Source organism: Denticeps clupeoides, chromosome 9 (assembly GCF_900700375.1).
Source record: "Denticeps clupeoides chromosome 9, fDenClu1.1, whole genome shotgun sequence".
Classification (NCBI taxonomy): domain Eukaryota; kingdom Metazoa; phylum Chordata; class Actinopteri; order Clupeiformes; family Denticipitidae; genus Denticeps; species Denticeps clupeoides.
The window spans coordinates 21,682,270-21,705,843 of NC_041715.1; the positions used below are offsets into that span (position 1 = coordinate 21,682,270).

At 41.2% G+C, this 23,574-nt stretch overlaps 1 protein-coding gene across 3 annotated transcripts in view; it reads right to left on the reverse strand.

Annotated features, from left to right (window-relative positions):
- Positions 1-2,087: 2,087 nt before the first annotated feature.
- gsk3ba (glycogen synthase kinase 3 beta, genome duplicate a) overlaps positions 2,088-23,574 on the reverse strand; it is a 34,265-nt gene continuing 12,778 nt past the window's right edge. For 2 of the 3 annotated variants that reach the window (XM_028990975.1, XM_028990976.1), the window contains exons 6-12: positions 19,937-20,067; positions 13,982-14,088; positions 13,582-13,679; positions 13,325-13,432; positions 3,891-4,077; positions 3,577-3,675; positions 2,088-3,495 (exon numbers count right to left, since the gene is read on the reverse strand). In XM_028990975.1, coding sequence (XP_028846808.1) covers positions 3,425-3,495; positions 3,577-3,675; positions 3,891-4,077; positions 13,325-13,432; positions 13,582-13,679; positions 13,982-14,088; positions 19,937-20,067 — 801 coding nt within the window. In that variant the 3' untranslated portion in view covers positions 2,088-3,424. The remainder of the gene's footprint in view (positions 3,496-3,576; positions 3,676-3,890; positions 4,078-13,324; positions 13,433-13,581; positions 13,680-13,981; positions 14,089-19,936; positions 20,068-23,574) is intronic. The other variant, XM_028990977.1, reaches the window with a different exon arrangement.

Here is a 23,574-nt window from a genome sequence, read left to right on the forward strand (position 1 = left end):
AAGCACATACATGTTTACCCCAGATTTAGAGAAAAACGTTCTTGTGTGGATGGGGCCTTAGTTGCCTTTCGTATAGGTGACTGCCTTATCCGTGCGGCCACTTCACTCCCAGAAACTAACCTAGTTCTGACCCAATATGAGGATTTTAATTTACTAATCCAAAATTAACTTGCACCCACATACCAATTTGCATCTGTTTATAGCATGGCCTATTTGTGATCGACTGAATGGAAGCTTTAGAGGAACTCTGCTATGAAGGGTTTTGTTGGGGACCATGATAGATGAGCACAGGAAGTGAGCACAGAGTGTGGTGTTAAAACTCTGTCCATGATTTAACTCAGTGACCTAATTAAAGGATTAAGGGGGACACAATTGAAGGCTGAATTTTTTTATATGTTGCATTGTGGCCATGGAGAAACGTTGTCTCATCTCTGATGACAGTAAAACTTGACCAGTTGACAGCCATGCTAGGGGTCTTTTAATTAAATGTATAATCAATGCATTGCATTGCAGATGATATTGCATTTTGAAAAGTTGCTACTGGTTACAGGCCACCATCTTGGAAGAGAACAAACATTTTTGTAGCTAAAAAGGTTCCATTCTTCTTATTAGGCCACAAATATGAGGGCAGCACATCCTCATAGAACAGTATCATTATTTATTACGCAACTTAATTCAAATGCCACAAGATCGTTGACCAGCCCTGCGTTTCTGGCCATCTGACAAAAGAATATCACGTATGCATACATAGCCCTTTTCAAATTTGAAATATTAAGAAATGTACATTTTGAATATACTATGCTGACATGTATATATATTCTGAAGGCCTATATTTAAACCCTGACTGGTTAGAACGAGCTGGCAACGATTCCTCCTCATCTGAATTCTAAGGTACATGCGCCGTTTTGGTTGCTCTGTAAGTGAAGTGACTGCACGTTTGTATCCCATTCCTCCCAAGGATCGTAATCAGACCAAAGTTTTGGGTGTTATTTTATTTAGTTACATGCCAGCATAGGAGTTTAAACATACTGGTTTTGAGGTGTTGTGTTCATAATTCATGTAATTATGACAGTGTAAATTATGTCAGTTTTGGGTTGGAAGTTACAAAGAATAAATAATTCATGCATTTTTTGTTTGTTTAAAAGGTAAATGTTTTATTTTAATTCAGTGCTGTGTGAATGTGATTCATTTAAAAACATCCAATCCAGTGAGAGAGCACTCAATCTGATTGATCAACACAAATGCTGGGTTATCGCTAATGTTAATACGAAATCATTAGTGATGTTAATTCTATTGCATGCCTATTCCAATAGCATGGGGGCCCCCCTCAGGGGGAGATTTAGTTTTTTGCAAGCAGCTAGCTCACGATTATGGAGCCCCTTAAGTATCATGAAATGGCAAAAAAAAAAAAAATCCTGTGTGCACAAGTTGTGCTGTACGATGGTCTGTGGGCTTAACTTTAGGACTCTCTTAGGAGAGGATTGCTGAGAATATTATTTTCAGTCAGGCCTAATAGCTATGACACATCTGTACAATATAGTTGAAGTAATTACACTTTACAGCAATGCCTTTTTTTCTCTGAGAAAATGTGATGATTCTAGCCCTAGTTTTTGGTCTTGGTACCCTTAAGTATACGCAGTGTCTTGGTCTTGATACCTTCTGGTCTCAGCAATGTCTTGGTCTCGGTTAAGGCGGTCTTGACTACAACACTAATAATTAGAGAGGTGCTAATATTTTTACTCTGTTAGGCACTTTCTCACTGTACATTGCAAACATAGCAACTCAGTAACAGCTAGAGTCCACTTAGTAAAGGTAAAAAAGGAAAGGAGTAGTTCATTTCCACACTATCCTACTATTTATTTAATGCAAATTACAGTACCAGGTAACTATTTCTCTGAGCCAGAACCACACAAACATATTTACAAGAAAAGGAAAATATTTAGCATACCTGCACAGAAAAAAAATATATATTTAAAATATATCTTTTAAATTCAGTCATCACAAAAAGGCATTCAAGTAGTAGTAATGTGATAGTTTTTCTTTTCTTCCTTTTCAAATAAAGACACTTTTTCATTTAATTCCTCAAGTGCATGTATATAACCCACTGTTTTGTTTTTTTTATTCTTTGCGTATTTAACCAGTGCTTTTTGGTAATCATTTTAAACCTTTGCATTTCTGCTTATTGAATGATAAGTGGTCACACTGTTCGAGGATAACACATCTATTAATACAAAACTACAAGCAAACAAATAAGAGGGTGGAGCTACAGGACACTTCTACTGACCACATACCAGAGAGAAAACATTATTGCCTCTGAGAGCGGCTCTGGAACGAGGAGGAGTGGCGAGTGGTATTGAGGAGAAACTGGCCAATAAAAAGCACACAGAGTGTGTGCATGTGTGGAAGAGGAAGTGAATGAAAGCAAAGGCACTCAAACTCTAAGTACACTATACATTAATAGTTATTGTTACAATAATAGAGATGGACTACTGTACACATCATGTTAAACTCTATGACTAAAGAAGTTATTTTGTTTTTGCTCATTAACAGTTCTCAGGTCAGCACATTTACATGAAGAAAAAGAGACATACAAGGAGCGAATGGTATTGTAATTTATATGTACAAAAGGTTTATCTTTGCCATTTTGGTTGCCATGGTACATTTGCTAATTCCACTGCCAAGAGATTTTACTGAAGCAGGGGCTGGTTTCTACCAGCACATGATGAAGATGTAACACTTGCATTCCACTAATGAAAATCTTCTATGAACTCAGGATCTCACACAAACCAAAATCTTGGTGCATTGGCTGTATGAATATACTTTATGGAAGCCATGGGAACTGTGGCACAGACATTATATTCAGACCTAGAATAAAAAATGCTTGATATATATCTCTGTCTATTTATATCGATATATAGATATATATATATAATACATGGACACAGTGGAAGATATGTAATCGCAGACTCTGATCAATAAATGACACTACCCAACCTACCTACCTCAGCTAAATCAAGTAAAATGAGATTTAAAAGATCTTTTTTAAACACTTCAGTAAAAATGTCATCTGGTGCTGCATGCAATTATCATCAAACATGGATCTCTTTAGAACATTGTGTGACCGCTGAGGAAGGAGGTCAAAGTTGATCCTGCTCTTCTTCCTATTCTTTACAAATAAACCCCCACCGAATTCAAGCCATGCACACTTCAGGACCAAAAGCTGAACATCAGGGTGACCAGAAGTGGCCACGTGATCTCAGACTGGCCAACGGGGAAGCCGATAGATGCTGCTACAGAAGTGAAGGGGGAAGAAAGTGAAGAGCTTCATCCTTCGTCTTGATAGAATGGATATAAAAAAAAATAAAAAGAGAGTGACTCGTGGCTGTGTAGGTGAGGAGTCTGTCAGGTTGATGGATTGGTTAACTCAGGTGGAGGTGTTGGATGCAGATGCTGCAGCTGTAGTGCTAGTCTGACTGCGGTCACCACTGTTGGCATCTGGATAAAGCAGAGAAATTTGAATATCAGTTTTCAATGTTGAATTAAATCCAATAATCAACCGGGATAACAGCACCACACCTGCAGGTGCTGAAGCACTGGTGGGGGTGCAGGCTCCAGCCTGGATACGCGCATGGGTGGGGATGAGGATGGCGGCCAGAGAAGGATTACTAGACAACTCTGAGAATGAGAGAAAAAGAAAAGACTGCTTTCAGATCAATGCTGCCTGAATCATCCAACTGTGGTTTTTTTCCTATCTTACATGACTATACAAACACACAGAGTATTATTATAATAAAATAATACTGTATTATTTTAAAATAATTTAGTATTATTATAATAAAATGCACATAGACGGAAGTATGTGGACTGAAGAATGGGTGCCTCGGTCCTACCTTGAGTGGTGAAGTTAAAGAGTAAAGGCTTCTCTCGGCCATTGGGTAGTTTGATGTTGGGATCCCGCAATTCATCGAAGAATGAGTGAGCACAGGCCTCCAGTGGGGTGAGTCTGGCAGTGGGTGTGTACTCCAGCAGCCGTGAGCACAGAGCGATAGCCTCTGGAGGCGTACGTGGCCGGAACACCTGTAAACACAGCATCACATGACCATTCTGCTCTGCATGCCGGGCTGGCACATGATGCATTCCCTCATATCGGACTTCCACCACAGGAAGTTCACAGAATGGACACTAGGGGGAAGTGACCGAATCAGAATCAGTTCCACAGATGACAGAAAATGCAGAACAATTGAAAAATGAGTCACTGTTCACTCTGACACATGTAATGAAACTTCGGTCTCCAAAATCCAATCCCACCCAGCAAGGAGGGGCAGCGCTTCATATAAACAGGATGCTGGACAATAAAATTATAAATGAAATTTTTCCAGCACATCATGAATTACTTCTATCAGTCAGTCCCATCAAAGTATGTGAGTGGGACTAACACCAATCTATCCTGATTTTGTACAAATGATTGGCAGAGCTTCAGACCAAACCATTCATAGGTGACTTTCCAGCAGAGCTGGAAAAAAGTGAAAGTGATTGTCATTGTGATGCACTGCAGCACAGCACACGTTTCACTCAACAAAATGTGTCCTCTGCTTTTAACCCATCACCCTTAGTGAGCAGTGGACAGCCATGACAGGCTCCAGGGGAGCAGTGTGTCGGGACGGTGCTTTGCTCAGTGGCACCTCAGTATCACCTTGGCATTCAAACCAGCAACCTTCTGATTATGGGGCCGCATCCATAACTGCTAGGCCACCACTGACATTTTAATGTCCCCATTTGAAATAGTTCATGACTTTATTTAATTATTGATTTCTTGGGGGCACTATGGTACATGGAACTGAATAGAGCACTTTTTCAGACACTCTGCTCTATTTTAATATAACAATCATTAAACAACTCCCTACAAACAATCCCTGATTATTGCGAGAAAGTAGTCTGGAAACCACGTCAAAATAAAATGGAAGCAAACTGCATTGGGAGGAAGTCGGATGACCGATGTGAAGACAACAGAGAGGCTTGCTAATCCTTCCACTGAAGACCTGCTAGTAGCAATCACAACAGGTAACAAGAGTGTAAATGCCAAATTTAATATGATTGCCCAGTTGACTCCATGCAATCCTCTCTGACCAAACTGACTGGTAAAAGCAAAATGGAGGCGAACGGGTCACAATACTAGAGAATCTCTGCAACAGGCAGTCAACAAACAGTGCAAGAAACTGGAAGAATCTTGATCATGGCATCAAAACATCAGGATTCTGGGAATTCCGGAGGGGGGGCAACCAAATTTATTGCAAAGTTGATTCTGGATATCCTCGCCAAGAGTGCTTCGAATCGCTGGTGGATCAGGCACATCGCACAATGTCTCCCAGGCCTGGTGGCTGTCCTCACTTCAGGACTTAATCAACGCAAGGTGTTTGACAGTCAGGCAGAGATCTCTGGCCTCATGTACGGTTTCCTTTATTAAGGACGTTTTCGCATCACAGTGACTACAAGTCTAAGCTCTTTGAGAACCCTGAGATGGCAGAGGAATTCCTGGACAACAAGCGTAAGTCTTCCTGAATGGCATTTCAGTTGACCATTGACAGTCCAGTTCAGTTCTGAACATCCCAGCAGTTTCAGATATTTGGGATGTGGGTGTCGAATGTTCCCCTTTACTCGAGTCAGCAAATCGGGCCTCCTGGGCAACTGGCAAGGAGACCCCACCACTAGTGAGAGCAACAGCTGGAACCAGAGGCTTGCAACGAACAGCATGTCTGGTGGAAGGAAAGGACACTAGGGTGGACGGAGGTTGAGGGCTCTGACTGTGAGATACATGAGAAGCGGACACCAATGTGCCCAAGACAGTGGCAATGACACTCAGAGGCTGAAATGCCAACTTCTGCTGTTAATGGGTTAGATGATGTCAGAAATCGGAAAGAAGATTATCCTGTGGATGCAATCCATATTAGAACAATGGACATCCTGTAGGAGTGCCTCTAAGTCAAGCAATGGTTCAATGGATCTCATCTGGTCTGGATGGGCTGCCTTTGTCCAATGCAGCACACACACCACAGAGGGGAAATCACGGCATTGTGGAATTAGGACAGAAGTGTGCCATGATCGACAGAGGAACACACCGTCTGACGACATACACACTGATCAAAAAATAAAGGGAACATTTAAACAACAATGCAACTCAAAGTCAAAATCACATCTCTGTGAAATCAAAGTGTCCACTTAATAACAACACTATTCCATTTGCACAACAGCATGTGAAATTGTCAAACAGGTAACCTATAGGCAATTAGCAAAGGACTGGTACTACAGGTGGTGACCACAGACCACTTCTCAGTTCTTATGCTTTCTGGCTGATGTTTTGGTCAATTTTGAATGCTGGTGGTATTTTCACTCTAGTGGTAACATGAGACAGAGTCTACAACCAACACAAGTGGCTCAGGTAGTGCAGCTAATCCAGGATGGCACATAAATGTGAGTTTGCTGTGTCTGTCAGCGTAGTGTCCAGAGCAGGAGATGTGGAGGAGGCCATAGGAGGGCAAGAACCCAGCAGAAGGACTGCTACTTATGCCTTTGTGCAAGGAGGAACATGAAGAGCACTGACAGAGCCTTGCAAAAAGCCCATCAGCAGGCCACAAATGTGCATGTGTTTGCTCGGTCAAAAAACAGACACCATGAGGGTGGTATGAGGGCCTGACATCCATGGGTGGGGGTTGTGCTTACAGCCAAACACCGTGCAGCTTGTTTGAGGTGGTAGCCTGACTGCCATTAGGTACAGAGATGAGATCCTCAGACCTCTTGTGAAACAATATGCTGGTGTGGTTGGCCCTGGGTTCCTCGTAATGCAAGACAATGCCTCATGTGGCTGGAGTGTGTCCGCAGTTCCTGCAAGAAAAAGGCATTGATGCTATGGACTGGCCCACCTGTTCCCCAGACCTGAATACAACTGAGCACACCTGGGACATCATGTCTCAGATGTGTGGTGGTAGTAGCCTAGTGGTAACACACTCGCCTATGAACCAGAAGACCCAGCTTCAAATCCCACTTAGTACCATTGTGTCCCTGAGCAAGACACTTAATCCTAAATTGCTCCAGAGGAACTGTCCCTGTCACTACAGATTGTAAATCGCTCTGGGTAAGGGCATCTGATAAATGCTGTAAATGTAAATGTCTCGCTCCATCCACCAATGCCAAGTTGCACCACAGACTGTCCAGGAGTTGGCGGATATTTTAGTCCAGGTCTGGAGGGGGAGATCCCTCAGGAGACCATCCACCTCCTCATCAGGAGCATGCCCAGGTATTGTAGGGAGGCCATACAGGCATGTGGCGGCAACACACACTACTGAGCCTCATTTTGATTTGTTTTAAGGACATTACAAAGTTGGATCAGTCCGTTGTGTTTTTCCAGTTTTGAGTGTGACTACAAATCCAGACGTCCATGGATTGATATTGATTTCCATCAATACTTTTTGTGTGATTTTGTTGTCAGCACATTCATGTAAACTGTAGTCAATACTACAGCACCTTAACCAAACGCATTATCAGGTAAACCGCCCTTCTCCAAGCGCATTCGGAGCTTCTACAAGGTATTGTATTTTTATGATTGCTAACTAACATTAACGCTTCTTATAACATACATTATTTTAATTATTTGTGTTATGAGTCGATAGTGACGAGGCATGATAAGTAGCAAGAGCGCACGCACATGCACACACACACACACACACAGATAGGTTACATCTCAAAACACGCCTTCCCCATACATAAGGTAGTAATAATAAGTGCAACAGATGGACTAATCTACATTCATTAGCATATAGTTTATAGCATTTGTTACACATCAATGTTTTTTTACCTTCCCCACAGTACATCACAGCACACGGCACACACATGCTCTCTCTCTATTTTGCACATAATATTGCACAAAGACAAACATTCTACCTACCTACCTCATCTGGATGCAACTAGAAACTGAACTGTATTGTTTAAATTGGATTATTAGTAATACTTCAATTGTTTATTTATATTTTCTTCTTACTATTTTGAACCTTTATACTTTTTATTTTTATTATTTCTCAGATGGTCTATAGCAGGGGGTACACCCCTTTTTCCTTTTATTATAAAAATAAAACTAAGGACAACTATGTTTGTGAATATCATATTTTTTTCATGTACATCATGAATGTTTCACAGAAAGATTGATTAAATGGGTTTAATTCTGGAGCCAGTAACCCAAAGGTTTTTTGTAAACATTGATCTAATAATAATAATAATATTAATAATGTCTTCAGTTTGAATAAAAACTTTTTTGTGAGGAATAAGAGCCAATTGCTTGCTCATTTTAAGAACATTTCCATGTTGCATAACACACTATTGATAGAGATGTTTAAAAACACAAAAGAATGATTATCCTATTAGATGCTTCAGGGGGGCTGTCCCTGTCATTACTGATTGTAAGTCGATCTGGATAAGGCCGTCTGATAAATTCAAGAACAGCCACCATGTTGTTGTGAAGCCACTCCATTATTTTAGCTTTGTGCGTAGGGTCACTGTCTTGTTGGAAGGTAAACTTTTGGCCCAGTCCGAGTTCCAGGGCACTCTGGTGAAGGTTTCAGTCCAGGATATCTTCCCCTCTCTGTCCCTTCAAAACATCCACGCAGCATGATGCACCATGATTCACTGTTGGAACTGTATTGGACAGGTGATGAATAGTGCCTAGATTTCTCCATATCCAGAATTCTCCAGAATCAAGGCCAAAAAGTTCTATCTTGGTCTCATCAGAACAGAGAATCTTATTTCTCACCATCCTTAGTCCTTTTTCTTAGCAAACTCCACATAGGTCATGTGGGTCTTGCACTGAGGAGAGGCTTCCCAGAGGCCACTCTGCCAAAAACCTCCAACTGGTGGGAGGCTGCAGTGATGGTTGACTACTTTCTACAACTTTCTCCCATCTCCCGGCTGAATATCTGGAGCTCAGCCACAGTGATCTTCTGGTTCTTCTTTACCTCTCTCCCTCGATAGCTCAGTTTGGCTGGACAGCTAGCTCTAGGAATGGTTCTGGTCGTCCCAAACATCTTTCATTTAAGGATTATGGAGACCACTGTGCTCTTAGAAACCATCAAAGATCTGTGCATTGCCACAATTCTGTCTCTGAGCTCTTCAGGCAGTTCCTTTGACCTGCTCTGACATGCATTGTGAGCTGTATACAAACACAGCTGGACTCAAATGTAGGTGTAAATCACTCTCAATGATGATCAGAAGAAATGGACAGCACCTGAATTAAATATATGAGTGTCACAGCAAAAGGTCTGAAATCTGCAAAAATTCTGTTTTTCTGTCAATATGGGGTGCTGTGTGTATATTTATTAACTTTAGCAAATAGCTGCAATATAACAAAGAGTGAAAAATGTAAGGGGGTCTAAACACTTTCCGTACCCACTGTATATCTAAAGCTGAGTGAAGATGTTAAGGTAAAACCTCTGACTCTATCACTTTGAAAATTGCTGTAAGAGTTGAACATAAATCAGACAGAGATGCAAGTCATCTCCCTCTGTACTCTGCTGGGTTGGAAGTTATTATTGCAACACTGGAGGTCTGATAAAGCAACATCATTTGAATTGTGGCTTAAGGTATTTAGCAAAGTAAAAAAAAATATCTGCAAAGATCTGGGAGCCCCTCCTAAACTTTAACTGGTGAGGTGTTAGCTGACATTTTGCCACATGCAACAATGATTCAATAATGGTTAATTTCCCATACACTAATCACATATCTGTTAAGATGTATACAGTGCATCTGGAAAGTATCACTTTTTCCACTTTTTGTTATGTTACAGTCTTATTGCAAGATGGATTAAATTATTTTCCCCTCTGAATTCTAAACACAATACCCCATAATGACAATGTGAAATAAGTTTCCCTGAGGTTTTGACAAATTTATTAAAAATAAAAAAATGAGAGAGTGCATAAGTATTCAATTCCCTTGCCATGAAGCTCTAAATTGAGCTCAGGTGCATACTTTTTCTCCTGATCATCCTTGAGATGTTTTTGCAGCTTAACTGGAGTCTACCTGTGGGAAAAAAAGCAGTTGATTAGACATGATTTGGAAAGGCACACATCTGTCTATATAGGGTCCCACAGTTCATGTCAGAGCACAAACCAAGCGTGATGTCAAAGGAATTCTCTGCAAAGCTCTGAGACATGATTATCTGGGGAAGGTTACAGACAAATGTCTGCTGCCTTGACGGGCCCTATGAGCACAGAGGCCTGCATCATCTGTAAATGTGATGGGCTGCTGTGTATCAAAATGACCAATCACTTCACTTGTGGGGGCAGTGGTGGCCTAGCGGCCTAGCGTAATCAGAAGGTTGCCGGTTTGAAACCCGAGCCGCCAAGGTGCCACTGAGCAAAGCACCCCACACACTGCTCCCCGGGTGCCTGTCATGGCTGCCCACTGCTCACCAAGGGTGATGGGTTAAATGCAGAGGACACATTTCACTGTGTGCACCATGTGCTGTGCTGCTGTGTATCACAATGACAATCACTTCACTACTTAAGTGGAAGTTCAAAACCACCAGGACTCTTCCTACAGCTTCCGGCCTCCTAAACTGAGTGATCAGAGGAAAGGAACCTTACTCAGGCAGGTGACAAAAAAACCCAATGGTTACTCTGTCAAAGCTCCAGAGGTCCTCTGTGGAGAGAGGAGAACCTTCTAGAAGGACAACCATCTCTGCAACAATCCACCAATCAGGCCAGATGGAAGCCACTCCTTAGTAAAAAGCACATGGCACCTGACGAACTCTCAGATCATAAATAAATTCTCTGGTCTATGGTGTGAATGCCAGGCATCACTTTGGAAACCAGGTTCACCACCAGGTCAATACCATCTCTACAGTGAAGAATGCTGGTTGCGGCAGCTTCATGCTTTGGGGATGTTTTTCCTCGGCTCCAGGGAGACTAGTCAGGATAGAGGGAAAGATGACTGCAGCAATGTACAGAGACATCCTGGATGAAAACCAGCTCCAGAGTGTTTTTGAACTCATCCTTCTGCAGGACAACCAACAACACAGCCAAGATATCAAAGTAGTGACTTCAGGACAACTCTGTGAATGAGTGGGCCAGCCAGAGCCCAGACTTGAATCCAACTTAACATCTCTGGAGAGATATTAAAAGCTTGTGAGGTCCTCCAAAGATGAATGGGCGAAACTGGCCAAGGAGAGGTGTGCCAAGCTTGTGGCATCATATTTAACTCTTGAGGCTGTAATTGCTGCCAAAGGTGCATCAACAAACATTTATTTCTTATATAGCCCCTAATCACATACAGTATGTCTCAATGGGCTTTGAGAGGCCCTACAGTTGTCAGTCAACAAAGTATTGCACAAATGCTGTGAATACTTACAGTCAGGTCCATAAATATTGGGACATCGACACAATGTTAACATTTTTGGCCCTCTACACCACCACAATGGATATCAAATGAAACAAACAAGATGTGCTTTAACTGCAGACTGTCAGCTTTTATTTGAGGGTATTTACAAATCAGGTGAACTTACAACAGTTTGCATATGTGCCTCCCACTTGTTAAGGGACCAAATGTAATGGGACAGAATAAGAACCATAAATGAAACGTATACATTTCAATATTTGGTTGCAAATCATTTGCAGTCAATTACAGCCTGAAGTCTGGAAGACATAGACATCACCAGACGTTGGGTTTCATCCCTGGTGATGCTCTGCCAGGCCTTCAGTCTTCAGTTCCTGCTTGTTCCTGGGCATTTTCCCTTCAGTTTTGTCTTCAGCAAGTGAAATGCATGCTCAATCGGATTCAGGTCAGGTAATTGACTTGGCCATTGCAAAACAGTCCACTTCTTTCCCTTCAAAAAACTCTTTGGTTGCTTTTGCAGTATGCTTTGGGTCATTGTCCATCTGCACTGTGAAGCGCCGTCCAATGAGTTCTGAGGCATTTGGCTGAATATGAGCAGATAATATTGCCCGAAACACTTCAGAATTCATCATGCTGCTTTTGTCAGCAGTCACATCATCAATAAATACAAGAGAACCAGTTCCACCAGCAGCCATACATGCCCACGCAATGACATTTCCAGCACTGTGCTTCACTGATGAGGTGTTTTGCTTACAATCATGAGCAGTTCCTTTCCATCTCCATACTCTTCTCTTCCCATCACTCTGATACAAGTTGATCTTGGTCTCATCTTTCCATAGGATGTTGTTCCAGAACTGTGAAGGCTTTTTTAGATGTTGTTTAGCAAACTCTATTCTGGCCTTCCTAATTTTGGGGCTCACCAATGGTTTACATCTGTATTCACACTGGTGGAGTCTTCTCTTGATAGTTGACTTTGACACAGATACACCTACCTCCTGGAGAGTGTTCTTGATCCGGCCAACTGTTGTGAAGGGTGTTTTCTTCGGTAAATCCACCACAGTTGTTTTCCGTGGTCTTCCGGGTCTTTTAGTGTTGCTGAGCTCACCGGTGCGTTCCTTCTTTTTGAGAATGTTCCAAACTGTTGTTTTGGCCACGCCTAATGTTGCTATCTCTCTGATATGTTTCTTTTGTTTTTTCAGCCTACCTGAAAAAACTTCACTGCTTGCTTCACTGATAGTGACAGCTCATCTTGACAGTTCACAGCAACAGATTCCAAATGCAAATAGCACACTTGAAATGAACTTTGAACCTTTTATCTGCTCATTGTAATTGGGATAATGAGGGAATAACACACACCTGGCCATGGAACATCTGAGAAGCCAATTGTCCCATTACTTTTGGTCCCTTAACAAGTGGGAGGCACATATGCAAATTGTTGTAATTCCTACACCGTTCACCTGATTTGGATGTAAATACCCTCAAATAAAAGCTGATAGTCTGCAGTTAAAGCACATCTTGTTTCATTTGATATCCATTGTGGTGGTGTATAGAGCCAAAAATGTTAACATTGTGTCGATGTCCTAATATTTATGGACCTGACTGTGCGTACATGTGCGCTCTCTCTTTTTTTTTTTTTTATACAAATATGGATTAATTAAATATGGATTAAGGCTATTGTGGAATTCCACACCGCAGTGTCTTTTTATTGCTCAAAATGCTAATTAGTCAAATTGTTATTCCATTTAGTTTCTTCCTGCCTTCCTCTGTCTATGTTGCTGTTTTTTCAAATGAGAAAACCAATAAAACGTATTTATTTACTTAATTTTGGAACTCATGGACTTTCATAGTGAGACATGATATGAGGTTGGCAAATATAGGTGATGGACACAAACACAAACTCTATGAAAGATAAGGGTGATGGGGTCTTTAAGTAGTAAAATGCTTCCTGTACCTGTAGACTCACCTTAGTCCATGGATGTGCCTTAATCTGGGGGAATTTAAACTCTGTATAGTTGGGATTCATCTCTCGAATCTGCTCCCTGGTTGGAGTACCTAGAACCTGTGGGGAAAAAAAAAAAAACAATAAATATGAATCATCAGCATGAACAAAATGAGTAGAGGAGGAAACAAAGGCTGTAAAGGTCAAAAGTAGTCAGTCATTACTGAAACCAATCAGTTTATTATCAGGTAAAAAAAAAGGAGCAATACCTTGATGATCTCAACAAGCTGATCCACTCCACTGTCACCAGGGAAAATTGGTTGTCCTAGCAACAGTTCAGCCAGCACACATCCAGCTGACCAGACATCTAGAGAGAGGGCCAGTAGAGGGTTACAAAGAGAGAATTAATGTATTTGTCATTGTCATTGTTGTCTGTGACATTTTGAAAGAGTTTGAAAAAGTAAATTAATTAATATGTATGTCTGTAACCAGAAAACATGCTTAATACTCCACTTTCATATTAACATTAAGTCTGTATTGTTTTGGCCACTGTAAATGCATGGCAGTGAAGCAGGAAGTAGTCATTTACTGTAAGGATGGAATGGAACCCAAAACCTTCTGATCATGAGCCAGTTTCCTGTTGTCAGGGTTCAGGCTGTAATCACCCACCTATGCTGGAGGTGTAGTCTGTAGCACCAAAGATGAGCTCGGGGGCTCTGTAGTACCGGGAGCAGATGTAGGACACATTCGGCTCACCACGTACAAGTTGCTTAGCACTGTACACACACACACAAAAAAATAAATCAGAGCTTATACACGACACACACACACACACACACACACGACACTGCAGCAGCTGTGCACACATGCACACACGCACCTATGGATAGGGGCAGCGGTGGCCTAGCAGTTAAGGAAGCTGCCCCGTAATCAGAAGGTTGCAGTTTCGAATCCTGATCCACCAAGATGCCACTGAGGTGCCACTGAGCAAAGCAACGTCCCCACATACTGCTCCCGGGCGCTTGTCATGGCTGTCCACTGCTCACCAAAGGTGATGGGTTAAAAGCAGAGGACATAATTTGTTGTGTGCCGTGTGCTGTGCTGCAGTGTTTCACAATGACAATTTCACTTTCATTTCAATTTTAGCATCAAAATTCACAAATAAATGTAACAAGATTCACAAATATTCTTCATGACTTACAAATAAATGTAACAATGTTCAAAAATGCATTTCTCAGCTTAAAAAAAAATGTGATTCACAAATGTCAGCGCAGTTACATTTATTCACAAACCCATAAACCTGCATGTTCGAGAGTATGATTTAATGGTGACATTGCGCTATTTTCACGCATTGTCGTGGTCTCTTGGTAGGAAAATGCGTAAACACAAGTTTCATAAAATGAATCGGGGACAAATCATCAATATCAACAAAATCAGCATTTACATTTAAGGCATTTGGCAGATGCCCTTATCCAGAACAACTTACAATGTGCATCCATATTTTTTATTTGATGGAGGTGGTAGTTGCCTAATTGGTAACACACTCGCCTACGAACCAGAAGACTCAGGTTCAAATCCCATTTACTACAGTTGTGTAGTAAGTGGGATTTGAGCAAGACACTTAACCCTAAGTTGCTCCAGGGGGACTTTCTCTACTACTATTGATTGTTAGTCGCTCTGGATAAGGGCGTCTGATAAATACCATAAATGTGCATGCAGTTACTGTGAGCCAGTGGAGGGAACATTGCAGTGGGGTGGTGTGGGAGAATTTGGGAAGGTTGAAGATCAGTCGTGCTGCTACATTTTGTTTTAGTTGTAGAGGTCAGATGGTACATAGAGGTAGACCAGATAGAAGGGAGTTACAGTAATCCAGTCTTGAGATTACTAAGGACTGAAGTGGTATCTAGGTGGTGTGTGTTAACAGATAAGGACAGATTTGTCTGATATTGTAGAGAAGGAATCTATATGAGTGGGAAAGATTGCTGATGTGAGTCGAGAAAGAGAGTTGTCTATTCTTACTCCAAGGTTGTGGGCTGTTGAAGGAGAGAGCTGTGAGTTGTCCAAGTAAATAGCAAGATCCTGATGTGGTGAAGAATCTGCTGGAATGAATATTAGTTCAATTTTTGGTGGGATTGAGTTTGAGGTGATGGGCTGCCATCCAAGATGAGATGTCAGTTAACCATGCAGAGATTTTGGAAGCAGAATGTAGATCAGAGGGAGGAAAAGAGAATATGAGTTGTGTGTCGTCGGCATAGCAGTGGTAGGATAATCCATGTGAGGAAATTACTTCAAGTGATCTCGTGTAGAGGGAGACAAGGAGAGGACCTAGTGAGGCAGAGGTGGAGCCTTTCCAAGTCACTTAGTAAGATCGCTCATCAAGGTAGGAAACAAACCACTGCCATGCTGAGCCCCGAATTCCAAGCCTCTTCAGGATAGACAAGAGAGTTTACTGTGTCAAATGCTGCAAATGTTTTGCCGATCTGGCCACATGTAGCTTCTCAGAAACAGCCAGAAGGGCTGTCTAAGTAGAATGAGCGGTGGGTTTTTTTAGAATTGGAAGAACTCTGGCAGTTTTAAAGGCAGATGGCCGGATGTGATTGAGCTGTTTATGATATAAGAAATGAGGGATGAGGTCAGGGATTGGATCTAGTGGTCAGGTTGTTGGATTGCCTGTAGATATGAGCTGAATGATTTAATCTGATGTGAGTGTAGAAAACTGATTTAAAACAATTGTAGACTCTTCAGAGGGTACAGTAGGATTTGTGGTGGAGAATGTCTTACAGATTAGTTCAATCTTCCCTGTGAAGAAGTCTGCAAAATCATCAGCAGTTAGGGAAGATTAGGTTGGGGGAGTCGGAGGGTTGAGTAGAGATACGAATATGTTGTGGAGTTTTTGAGAGGTGTGAGCAGAGGCTTCCAGTTTTGCCTTGTAGAAAGCAGTTTTGGCAGCAGTGAGGTTAGTAGAAAATTTGGCAATATTGTAGGTCTATGGTAATATAGTAGGTCAAGCTGTGATTTCTTGTATTTTCTCACCGCTGTTCGTAGTGCTCTTTGATTGCTGCGCAATGTATCGGAGAGCCAGGACGCAAGGGGAGAAGTCCTTTTGGGTTTAGAAGGTAGAGGACAGAGGTGATCTGTCCTAAGTGAGGGGAAAGTGAAGTGAGGAAAGAGTTAGTGGCTGTCTCTATTGGTAAGGAGAAGAATGAGTCAGAGGTTGGGAGAAGTGTGTCGGAAGATACAGATGAAGGTCAGACAGTGTAAAGGTTGTGTCGAATGAGGGATGGATGGGGCACAGTCATGGATCCTGTAGGTAGAATGGGTGTGGAGGTCAGACATGTGGAGTGGAAGAAAGATCGGAAGATGGAGAAGGATGACTGAAGACCAGGTCCAGGACATTCCCTCCTTTGTGTGAGGGGGAGATGTTGTTGTTAGTCAAGGGAAAAAAAGTGGAGAAGGGGAAGAAGGCAAGGCGATTGGAGTTTGGCTAGTGGAAGGTTGAAGTCACAGAGGAGAGTTTGGGGGGTGTCTAAGGAGAAAATTCTGAGCAGTGTGTCCAATTCATCAATAAATGTCCCAATTAGGGCTGCAACTAACGATTATTTTAATAATAAATTAATCTGTTGATTATTTTTTTGATTAATCGTAGAATCGGATAAACAAAAACAAGAAAAGCATTAATTTCTAACCCTTTATTCAAAAACAGAACTAAAATCTTTAGAAAGTGAGAGAGAACAGCAAAATAGAGAGAGAAAGAGAGAGAGAGAGAGAGAGAGAGAGATAATTTGTCTTAGTGCATGCGTGTGCAATGCATGTGCAAGCCTGCGCCGCTGTGATGTACCGTGGGGAAGAAAAAAAAAAAAAACATTGATTTGTGCAACAAAATTGAGTTTGTATAAACTCCCAAAAGTAAATCTATATGCTAATGAATGTAGATTTGTCCATCTGTTGCATTTATAATTACTACCTTATGTATGGGGAAGGCGTTTTTTGAGATGTAACCTATCAAGAGTGTCTGTGTGCGTGTGGTGCGCGCGTGTGCTGTTTTTTTTCTCATGCTACTTATCATGCCTCGTCACTATCGACTCATAACACAAATAACTACAAATAATGTACGTTCTAAGAAGCGCTGTTAGTAAGCAATTATAAAAATACAATACCTTGTAGAAGCTCAGAGTTCGCTTGGACTCGGAGTCTGCTTGCGGTTTAGACATTTTATGCCTTTTACGCACACCGGTATCTTCATTTTCTATCAATAAATCGTGCCTCCTTAAATCTTTGAAATGCGAGTCAGTTTTACAGTCCGTGTAAAACAATGATTCCGGTGCTGTGCAGTCCGCACTGCGTAGCTCAGCAGGAACAATACGATAATAGATGGACTTTGGTGACTAATTGTTCGTTCAAGGTAGCAGTCATTAGACCCCTGATTAAAAAGCCGGATCGCAGTCAGCTTTCAAATTATAGACCGATATCCAACCTTCCGTTCATATCAAAAATTTTAGAAAAAGTCGTAGCCCAGCAGCTGAGCGCATACCTAGACTGTAACAATATCCATGAAGTATATCAATCAGGATTTAGACCTCATCATAGCACTGAGACAGCGCTGGTTAAAGTGGTTAATGACCTGCTGTTGGCCTCTGATCAGGGACGCATCTCGCTGCTTGTCCTGCTTGATCTGAGTGCAGCGTTTGACACTATCGATCACGCTATTCTCCTTGCCAGGTTAGAGAATGTCATTGGGATTAAGGGCACAGCCCTTGAATGGTTCAGATCATATTTGACCAACCGATATCAGTTTGTGGTCATCAATGGTGTTTCGTCTTCACATAGTAAAGTAGAGTTTGGTGTTCCACAAGGTTCTGTCCTAGGTCCGTTACTTTTTTCCAACTTTCTCCTGTTAAGCCCTGACAAGACAGAAGCGCTTGTACTTGGGCCTCAAGCAGCCAGGCATAAACTGGCTGACTACACAATAACCCTGGATAGCCTTTCTATCTCACCGAGTATTGAAGTGAAGGATCTAAGTGTCATCATTGATGCAGGTCTCTCATTCAATTCGCACGTAGATAATGTCACTAGGATAGCATTCTTTCACCTTAGAATATTGCGAAAATAAGAAATATCATTTCAATGCATGATGCAGGAAAGTTGGTCCATGCATTTATTACATCAAAGTTAGATTACTGCAATGCATTACTGTCTGGATGCTCTAGTAGGTGCATGAGTAAACTCCAGCTAGTACATAATGCTGCAGCCAGAGTTCTAACTAGAACTAGGAAATTTGACAACGTCACCCCAGTCTTACAATCACTGCACTGGTTACCCATCAACTTTAGGATTGACTACAAAATCCTACTTTAAACCTATAAAGCTCTAAATGGTCTCGCCCCACAGTACCTGAGTGAACTTTTGGTTCTTTACGAACTGTCACGCACCCTTCGATCAATAGGTGCAGGGTCACTACTGGTACCAAAGGTGCAGAAGGTCACAGCTGGGAGCAGATCCTTCTCCTATAGAGCTCCGCAGTTGTGGAACAGCTTGCCTGTCAATCCAATGTTTTCTCTGGCTTTTTGTTAAAGTCCTAGACACTCATTTCACTTCACTTTGACGCAGTGTCAATTATAAAGTCCAGTTTATCACAGAGTCTCCCTGTTAGACACAAAGTTAAATTCACCCTAGTTAGGCTGTCCTAGTTAGGGTACCGGGCCACTGTAGCACCAATATACCACTATAACCATATAGTGGTATATTGGTGCTACACCACTGTTACAACTACAGCTATAGGGATCTTCAAATGGACCAGTAACATCATTATGGACACGTAATCTAGACCATGACACTGACTACATCCTGGACTTCTCCAACCCTACAACTGTAGGACTTATTATTATATCATCAACCCTGAACTGACACCATTTGCAGGCTCACTCTACCCTGAAAGGGGGTCCCTCTCTGTATCACTCCTTCCCAAGATTTCTTCCTTTCTTTTTTTTCTCTCTCCTAGAGTTTTTGTGTGGAGTTTTTCCTTGTGTGCAGAAGGGTCAAGTGTGGGGGGTATCGACTGTAGGGCCTGTCAAAGCCCATTGAGACATACTGTATGTGATTTTGGGCTATATAATAAATAAATGTTGTTGTTGTAATTAAACAAAGCCTCGAGGCAAAGAATGTTCCTTGAACATTTTTTGTAATCGAATCATTCGAGTTATTCAAATAATCGTTTCAGCCCTATTGACATGTGACCGTTGGACAGCATTTGACATGAGCAAGTATTGAAACTTTCATTTAAATTCAGCAGAAACACAGTTACTACCACAACAAAACACGAACAAGATTTGCATTATATTGACTACTTTCATCCCGATTCATTTTATGAAACTTGAGTACCGCAATGTTGTCACCACTAAATCATACTCTCGAACATCAGTTGATGTGACTGGTAGGATTGGTTTGATGTGAACACTGGCATTTGTGAACTGAGCGCCATCAGGGAAGTTTAAAAAATACACAAATACATGCAAGTGTGTTCACAAATATATACATGATTTGTAAATGCAGGTTTGTGTTTGTGAATAAATGTAACCACACTGACATTTGTGAATCACAATTTTTTGTGAATTTTGAAATACGCACCTGCCAAAGTCACAAAGCTTGAGAACTGCGGTCTCTGGATCCAGTAAAAGGTTCTGTGGTTTAATGTCTCGATGGCAGATCCCAAATGAATGGATGTAAGCCAGACTGCGGAAGAGCTGGTACATGTAGAGCTGTGTAACACACATACATAAAACAAAGGTTAATTAGTGATTTCAGATCAAACAGCTTCAACTGAGGAATACAGAAGCTCAAATAGCCATTCTACACAAGGAAGGACTAAGGGAACATGACTGAACCTCAGTTTGTCCTAATTTGCACAGTCCACATGAAAACAATTCTCAAGAACAGGTTTTTGGTTTCCAAAAAAATCTTGCATCCACCCGGGAGTTATCTGAAATGTTGTCCACATGAAGATGCAGAGAATGGCCCAAACGATTGTTTTAACCACCCTCCACAACTAAGTCTTGTGTCTTGTTTGGAGTCTAGTTCTCTTTCTCTGTGTGTTAAACTGCCAGAACATGTCTCCAGCCTAGTCTTTTCATTAGGGAGGGCTTCTTGTAGTTGCATTATGAGGTCCTGCAGATGCTGCAGCACAACCATAAACATGTTATCCGCCATTGTTGTATGTTTGATGCATTCAGGGTTATAGGTCAGGTTGGAGGTTGGGCTGATAAGTTAGGGACGCGTGGCACAGCACACACAGAAATAAAGCCACTTTCATTCCGAACACGGCGTGAGCTTTATTATTTTCTGTGGCTTGCACAGCACAAGAGTGGTTTCGTAGCAGTCTTGAGTTCATGCCTATTTCTTTGTGCTGAGCCCTGAGCCAAGCGCGGCATGTTGAACACAATTTGCTGTTTTTTGAGAGGAATCACAAACCTCAGGGCAAGCGTAGAGCATGCCACATTCTGCCTGAAAGCGGCTTTACTTTATATATAGCTGAGCTGGGTCGAGTTGAGTCAGTGATGTGTCAATGACTGAGTTCCAAATCTTCAGCCAGTTCTGGTTTTATGTTCTGTGAATGCCCTCACAGAGCATCCCCGGTGAGTTACATGACACTAATATGCTGTCTCCGTGTGGACTCAAGGCCGGAACAGACAAACAATTTTGTTTTGGGAAAAAACGTTTCCATGTAGGGCCCAAGAAAATGAGAAATTGTAATTCAAGACTGTGGCTCAATATTTAAAATTTCCGGTCATCCACCACAGTTATTCTCCATGGTTTTCCGGACCATTTGGTGTTGCTGAGCTCATCTGTGCTTTTAAGGATGTTATAAAATCCAGTTTTTATTTTTCAGCCTAATGCTTCACTGATAGTGACAGATCTTTGGATCTCATATTGAAAATGGACAGCAATAGGTTCCAATGCAAATTGCAGTTTTGAACGCTGGACCTTTTATGTGCTCCTTGTAAATGGGATAATGAGGAAATTACAGACACTTGGAAATGGAACAGCTGAACAGCTGAGCAATATTCAGAAGAACCACCTTAGGCAAAAATATACTGGCTGTTAATGTATCATGTAATCATGTACAGTCCCTGACAAAAGTCTAGTCGCTTGTGTACAAATTGACCAAAATGTCGCTGAAATATATTTCTAATCAAGAATGTTTTTACAACAAATGGCTTGTGTTATTCCCAACAGCTTTTGAAATAATGTTTCAGTGCAAAACGAAACTGTCAAAAAGTATTCTAATATTCAAAGCTTGGAAAAGCCCACTGAGTCCATTTTTGCAAAGACATAAGTTTTGTTGCCTTGTCATATGAGCTTCACCTGTGACTAATAATGGATCAATTAGGTCTCATGTGTGTATAAAAAGAACCCCAATACACTAGACCTTCTCATCAACTGCAACTAGACCTCTGCAAACATGCCTAAGATTCACCCTGAGACTAAAGTGTTGATTATCAAGAGGCTGAAGACCAGATCCACAGCTGATGTGGCAGACACCTTCAATGAGTCTCAGCATGTCAGTATAGAGGATAAAAAAAAAGATTTGAAGAGATTGGAGACGTTTGACAAGCCCAGGTCAGGCAGTCCTCACTAAACAAACAGTTTAAACAGTCCCCAGAAGTCAGCACTAAACAAAAGACAATTGAAAAACCATGTGGCATTTGCCAAGGCCCACAGCCTGCTAAAAGGATAGATGCTGGCAAAGTGGCAGAAGGTGGATTTTTCAGATGAATCTTCTGTTGAATTACACCACAGTCGCCGCAAATATTGCAAGAGACCAACTGCAGCCTACACAGATCCAAGATTCCCCCAGAAAACAGTGACATTTGGTGGTCTGGGTTTACATCCAATATGGGGGTGTGCGAGAGTTTTGCAAGGTGGAAGTCAACATCAATAGTCTGAAATACCAAGAAATCTTAGCTACTTTTTATATTCCAATCCATAAAAGAGGCCAACTTCTGCAGCAAGATCATCACATACTTCATCGCATACTTCCATCTCCACATCAAAGTTCCTCAAGGCAAAGAAGATCAAGATGCTCCAGGATTGGCCAGCACAGTCACCAAACATGAACATCATTGAGCATATGTGAGGTAGGATGAAAGAGGAAGCATGGAACACGAAATCAAAGAATATTGATTAACTCTGTAACGCATGCAAGACTGCTTTCTTTGCTATACCTGATGATTTAATCAATAAATTGTATGAATCCTTGCCAAACCACATGGACGCAGTCCTTCAAGCTCATTGGATGTCATAAAAGATATTAAATTTGGATCTCACAGCACCACTACTTAATTTGCTAACATTTTTGTATTTGCAGTAATTTGTTCAATTTCTGTATAGGCGACAAAACTTTTTTTGACCTTTCTGTCTTGATTAAATGATATATGTTTTTTTCAGTGAAACTAATTTATTTCAATGCATTAAACCTCATTTGGTAGGGTTTTAGCTTTTCATATGAGCTATTTCTAACACCAATTGATTAATTAGGTAGGGTGGTAGTAGCCTAGTGGGTACCACACTCGCCTATGAACCCGAAGACCCAGGTTCAAATCCTGCTTACTACCATTGTGTTCCTGAGCAAGCCACTTAACCCTCCAGGGGAACTGTCCCTGTAACTACTGATTTGTAAGTCACTCTGGATAAGGACGTCTGATAAATGCCGTAAATGTAATTAAAAGTCAGGTTAATAGCAGGGAACACATAGGACTACAGCCACTTTCTCTAATTATTCCCATTCTATGTTGTATACTTACTTAACAAAATAAATAGATTAAACAAATAGATTAAAACAATTAAAATTAATTCGACATTAACAAAAATCAATACAAACATAAAAAACAAAGAAATTGTTTACATGATAACATTTTTTAACATGCTCTAAACGTCACCAAATTTCTTTTGTTAATATGCAAATTAAAGCCCAAATATCAAAATGTTCTATCAATTTCACAAAACTAATTTAACAATGATTTCAATCTTTCTCTTTATCGTTTCTTCCTTTCATCTCTTAACTTTTTACAATTTTACCCATTCCACGAAATTAACTACTCCTCTTGTCTTTTAACCTTTCATTGCTTTACAAGCCAAAAATCAAAGTTTGTTCACAAACTTTCGTTTTCTAGTTTGGTTTGCAGCATCGACACTGACTCCTGATAGTTAAAAAAAATGCTTTGGCATTGTTTCATATGTGCTAGTTTTTTTAAATACTCTCACCATTT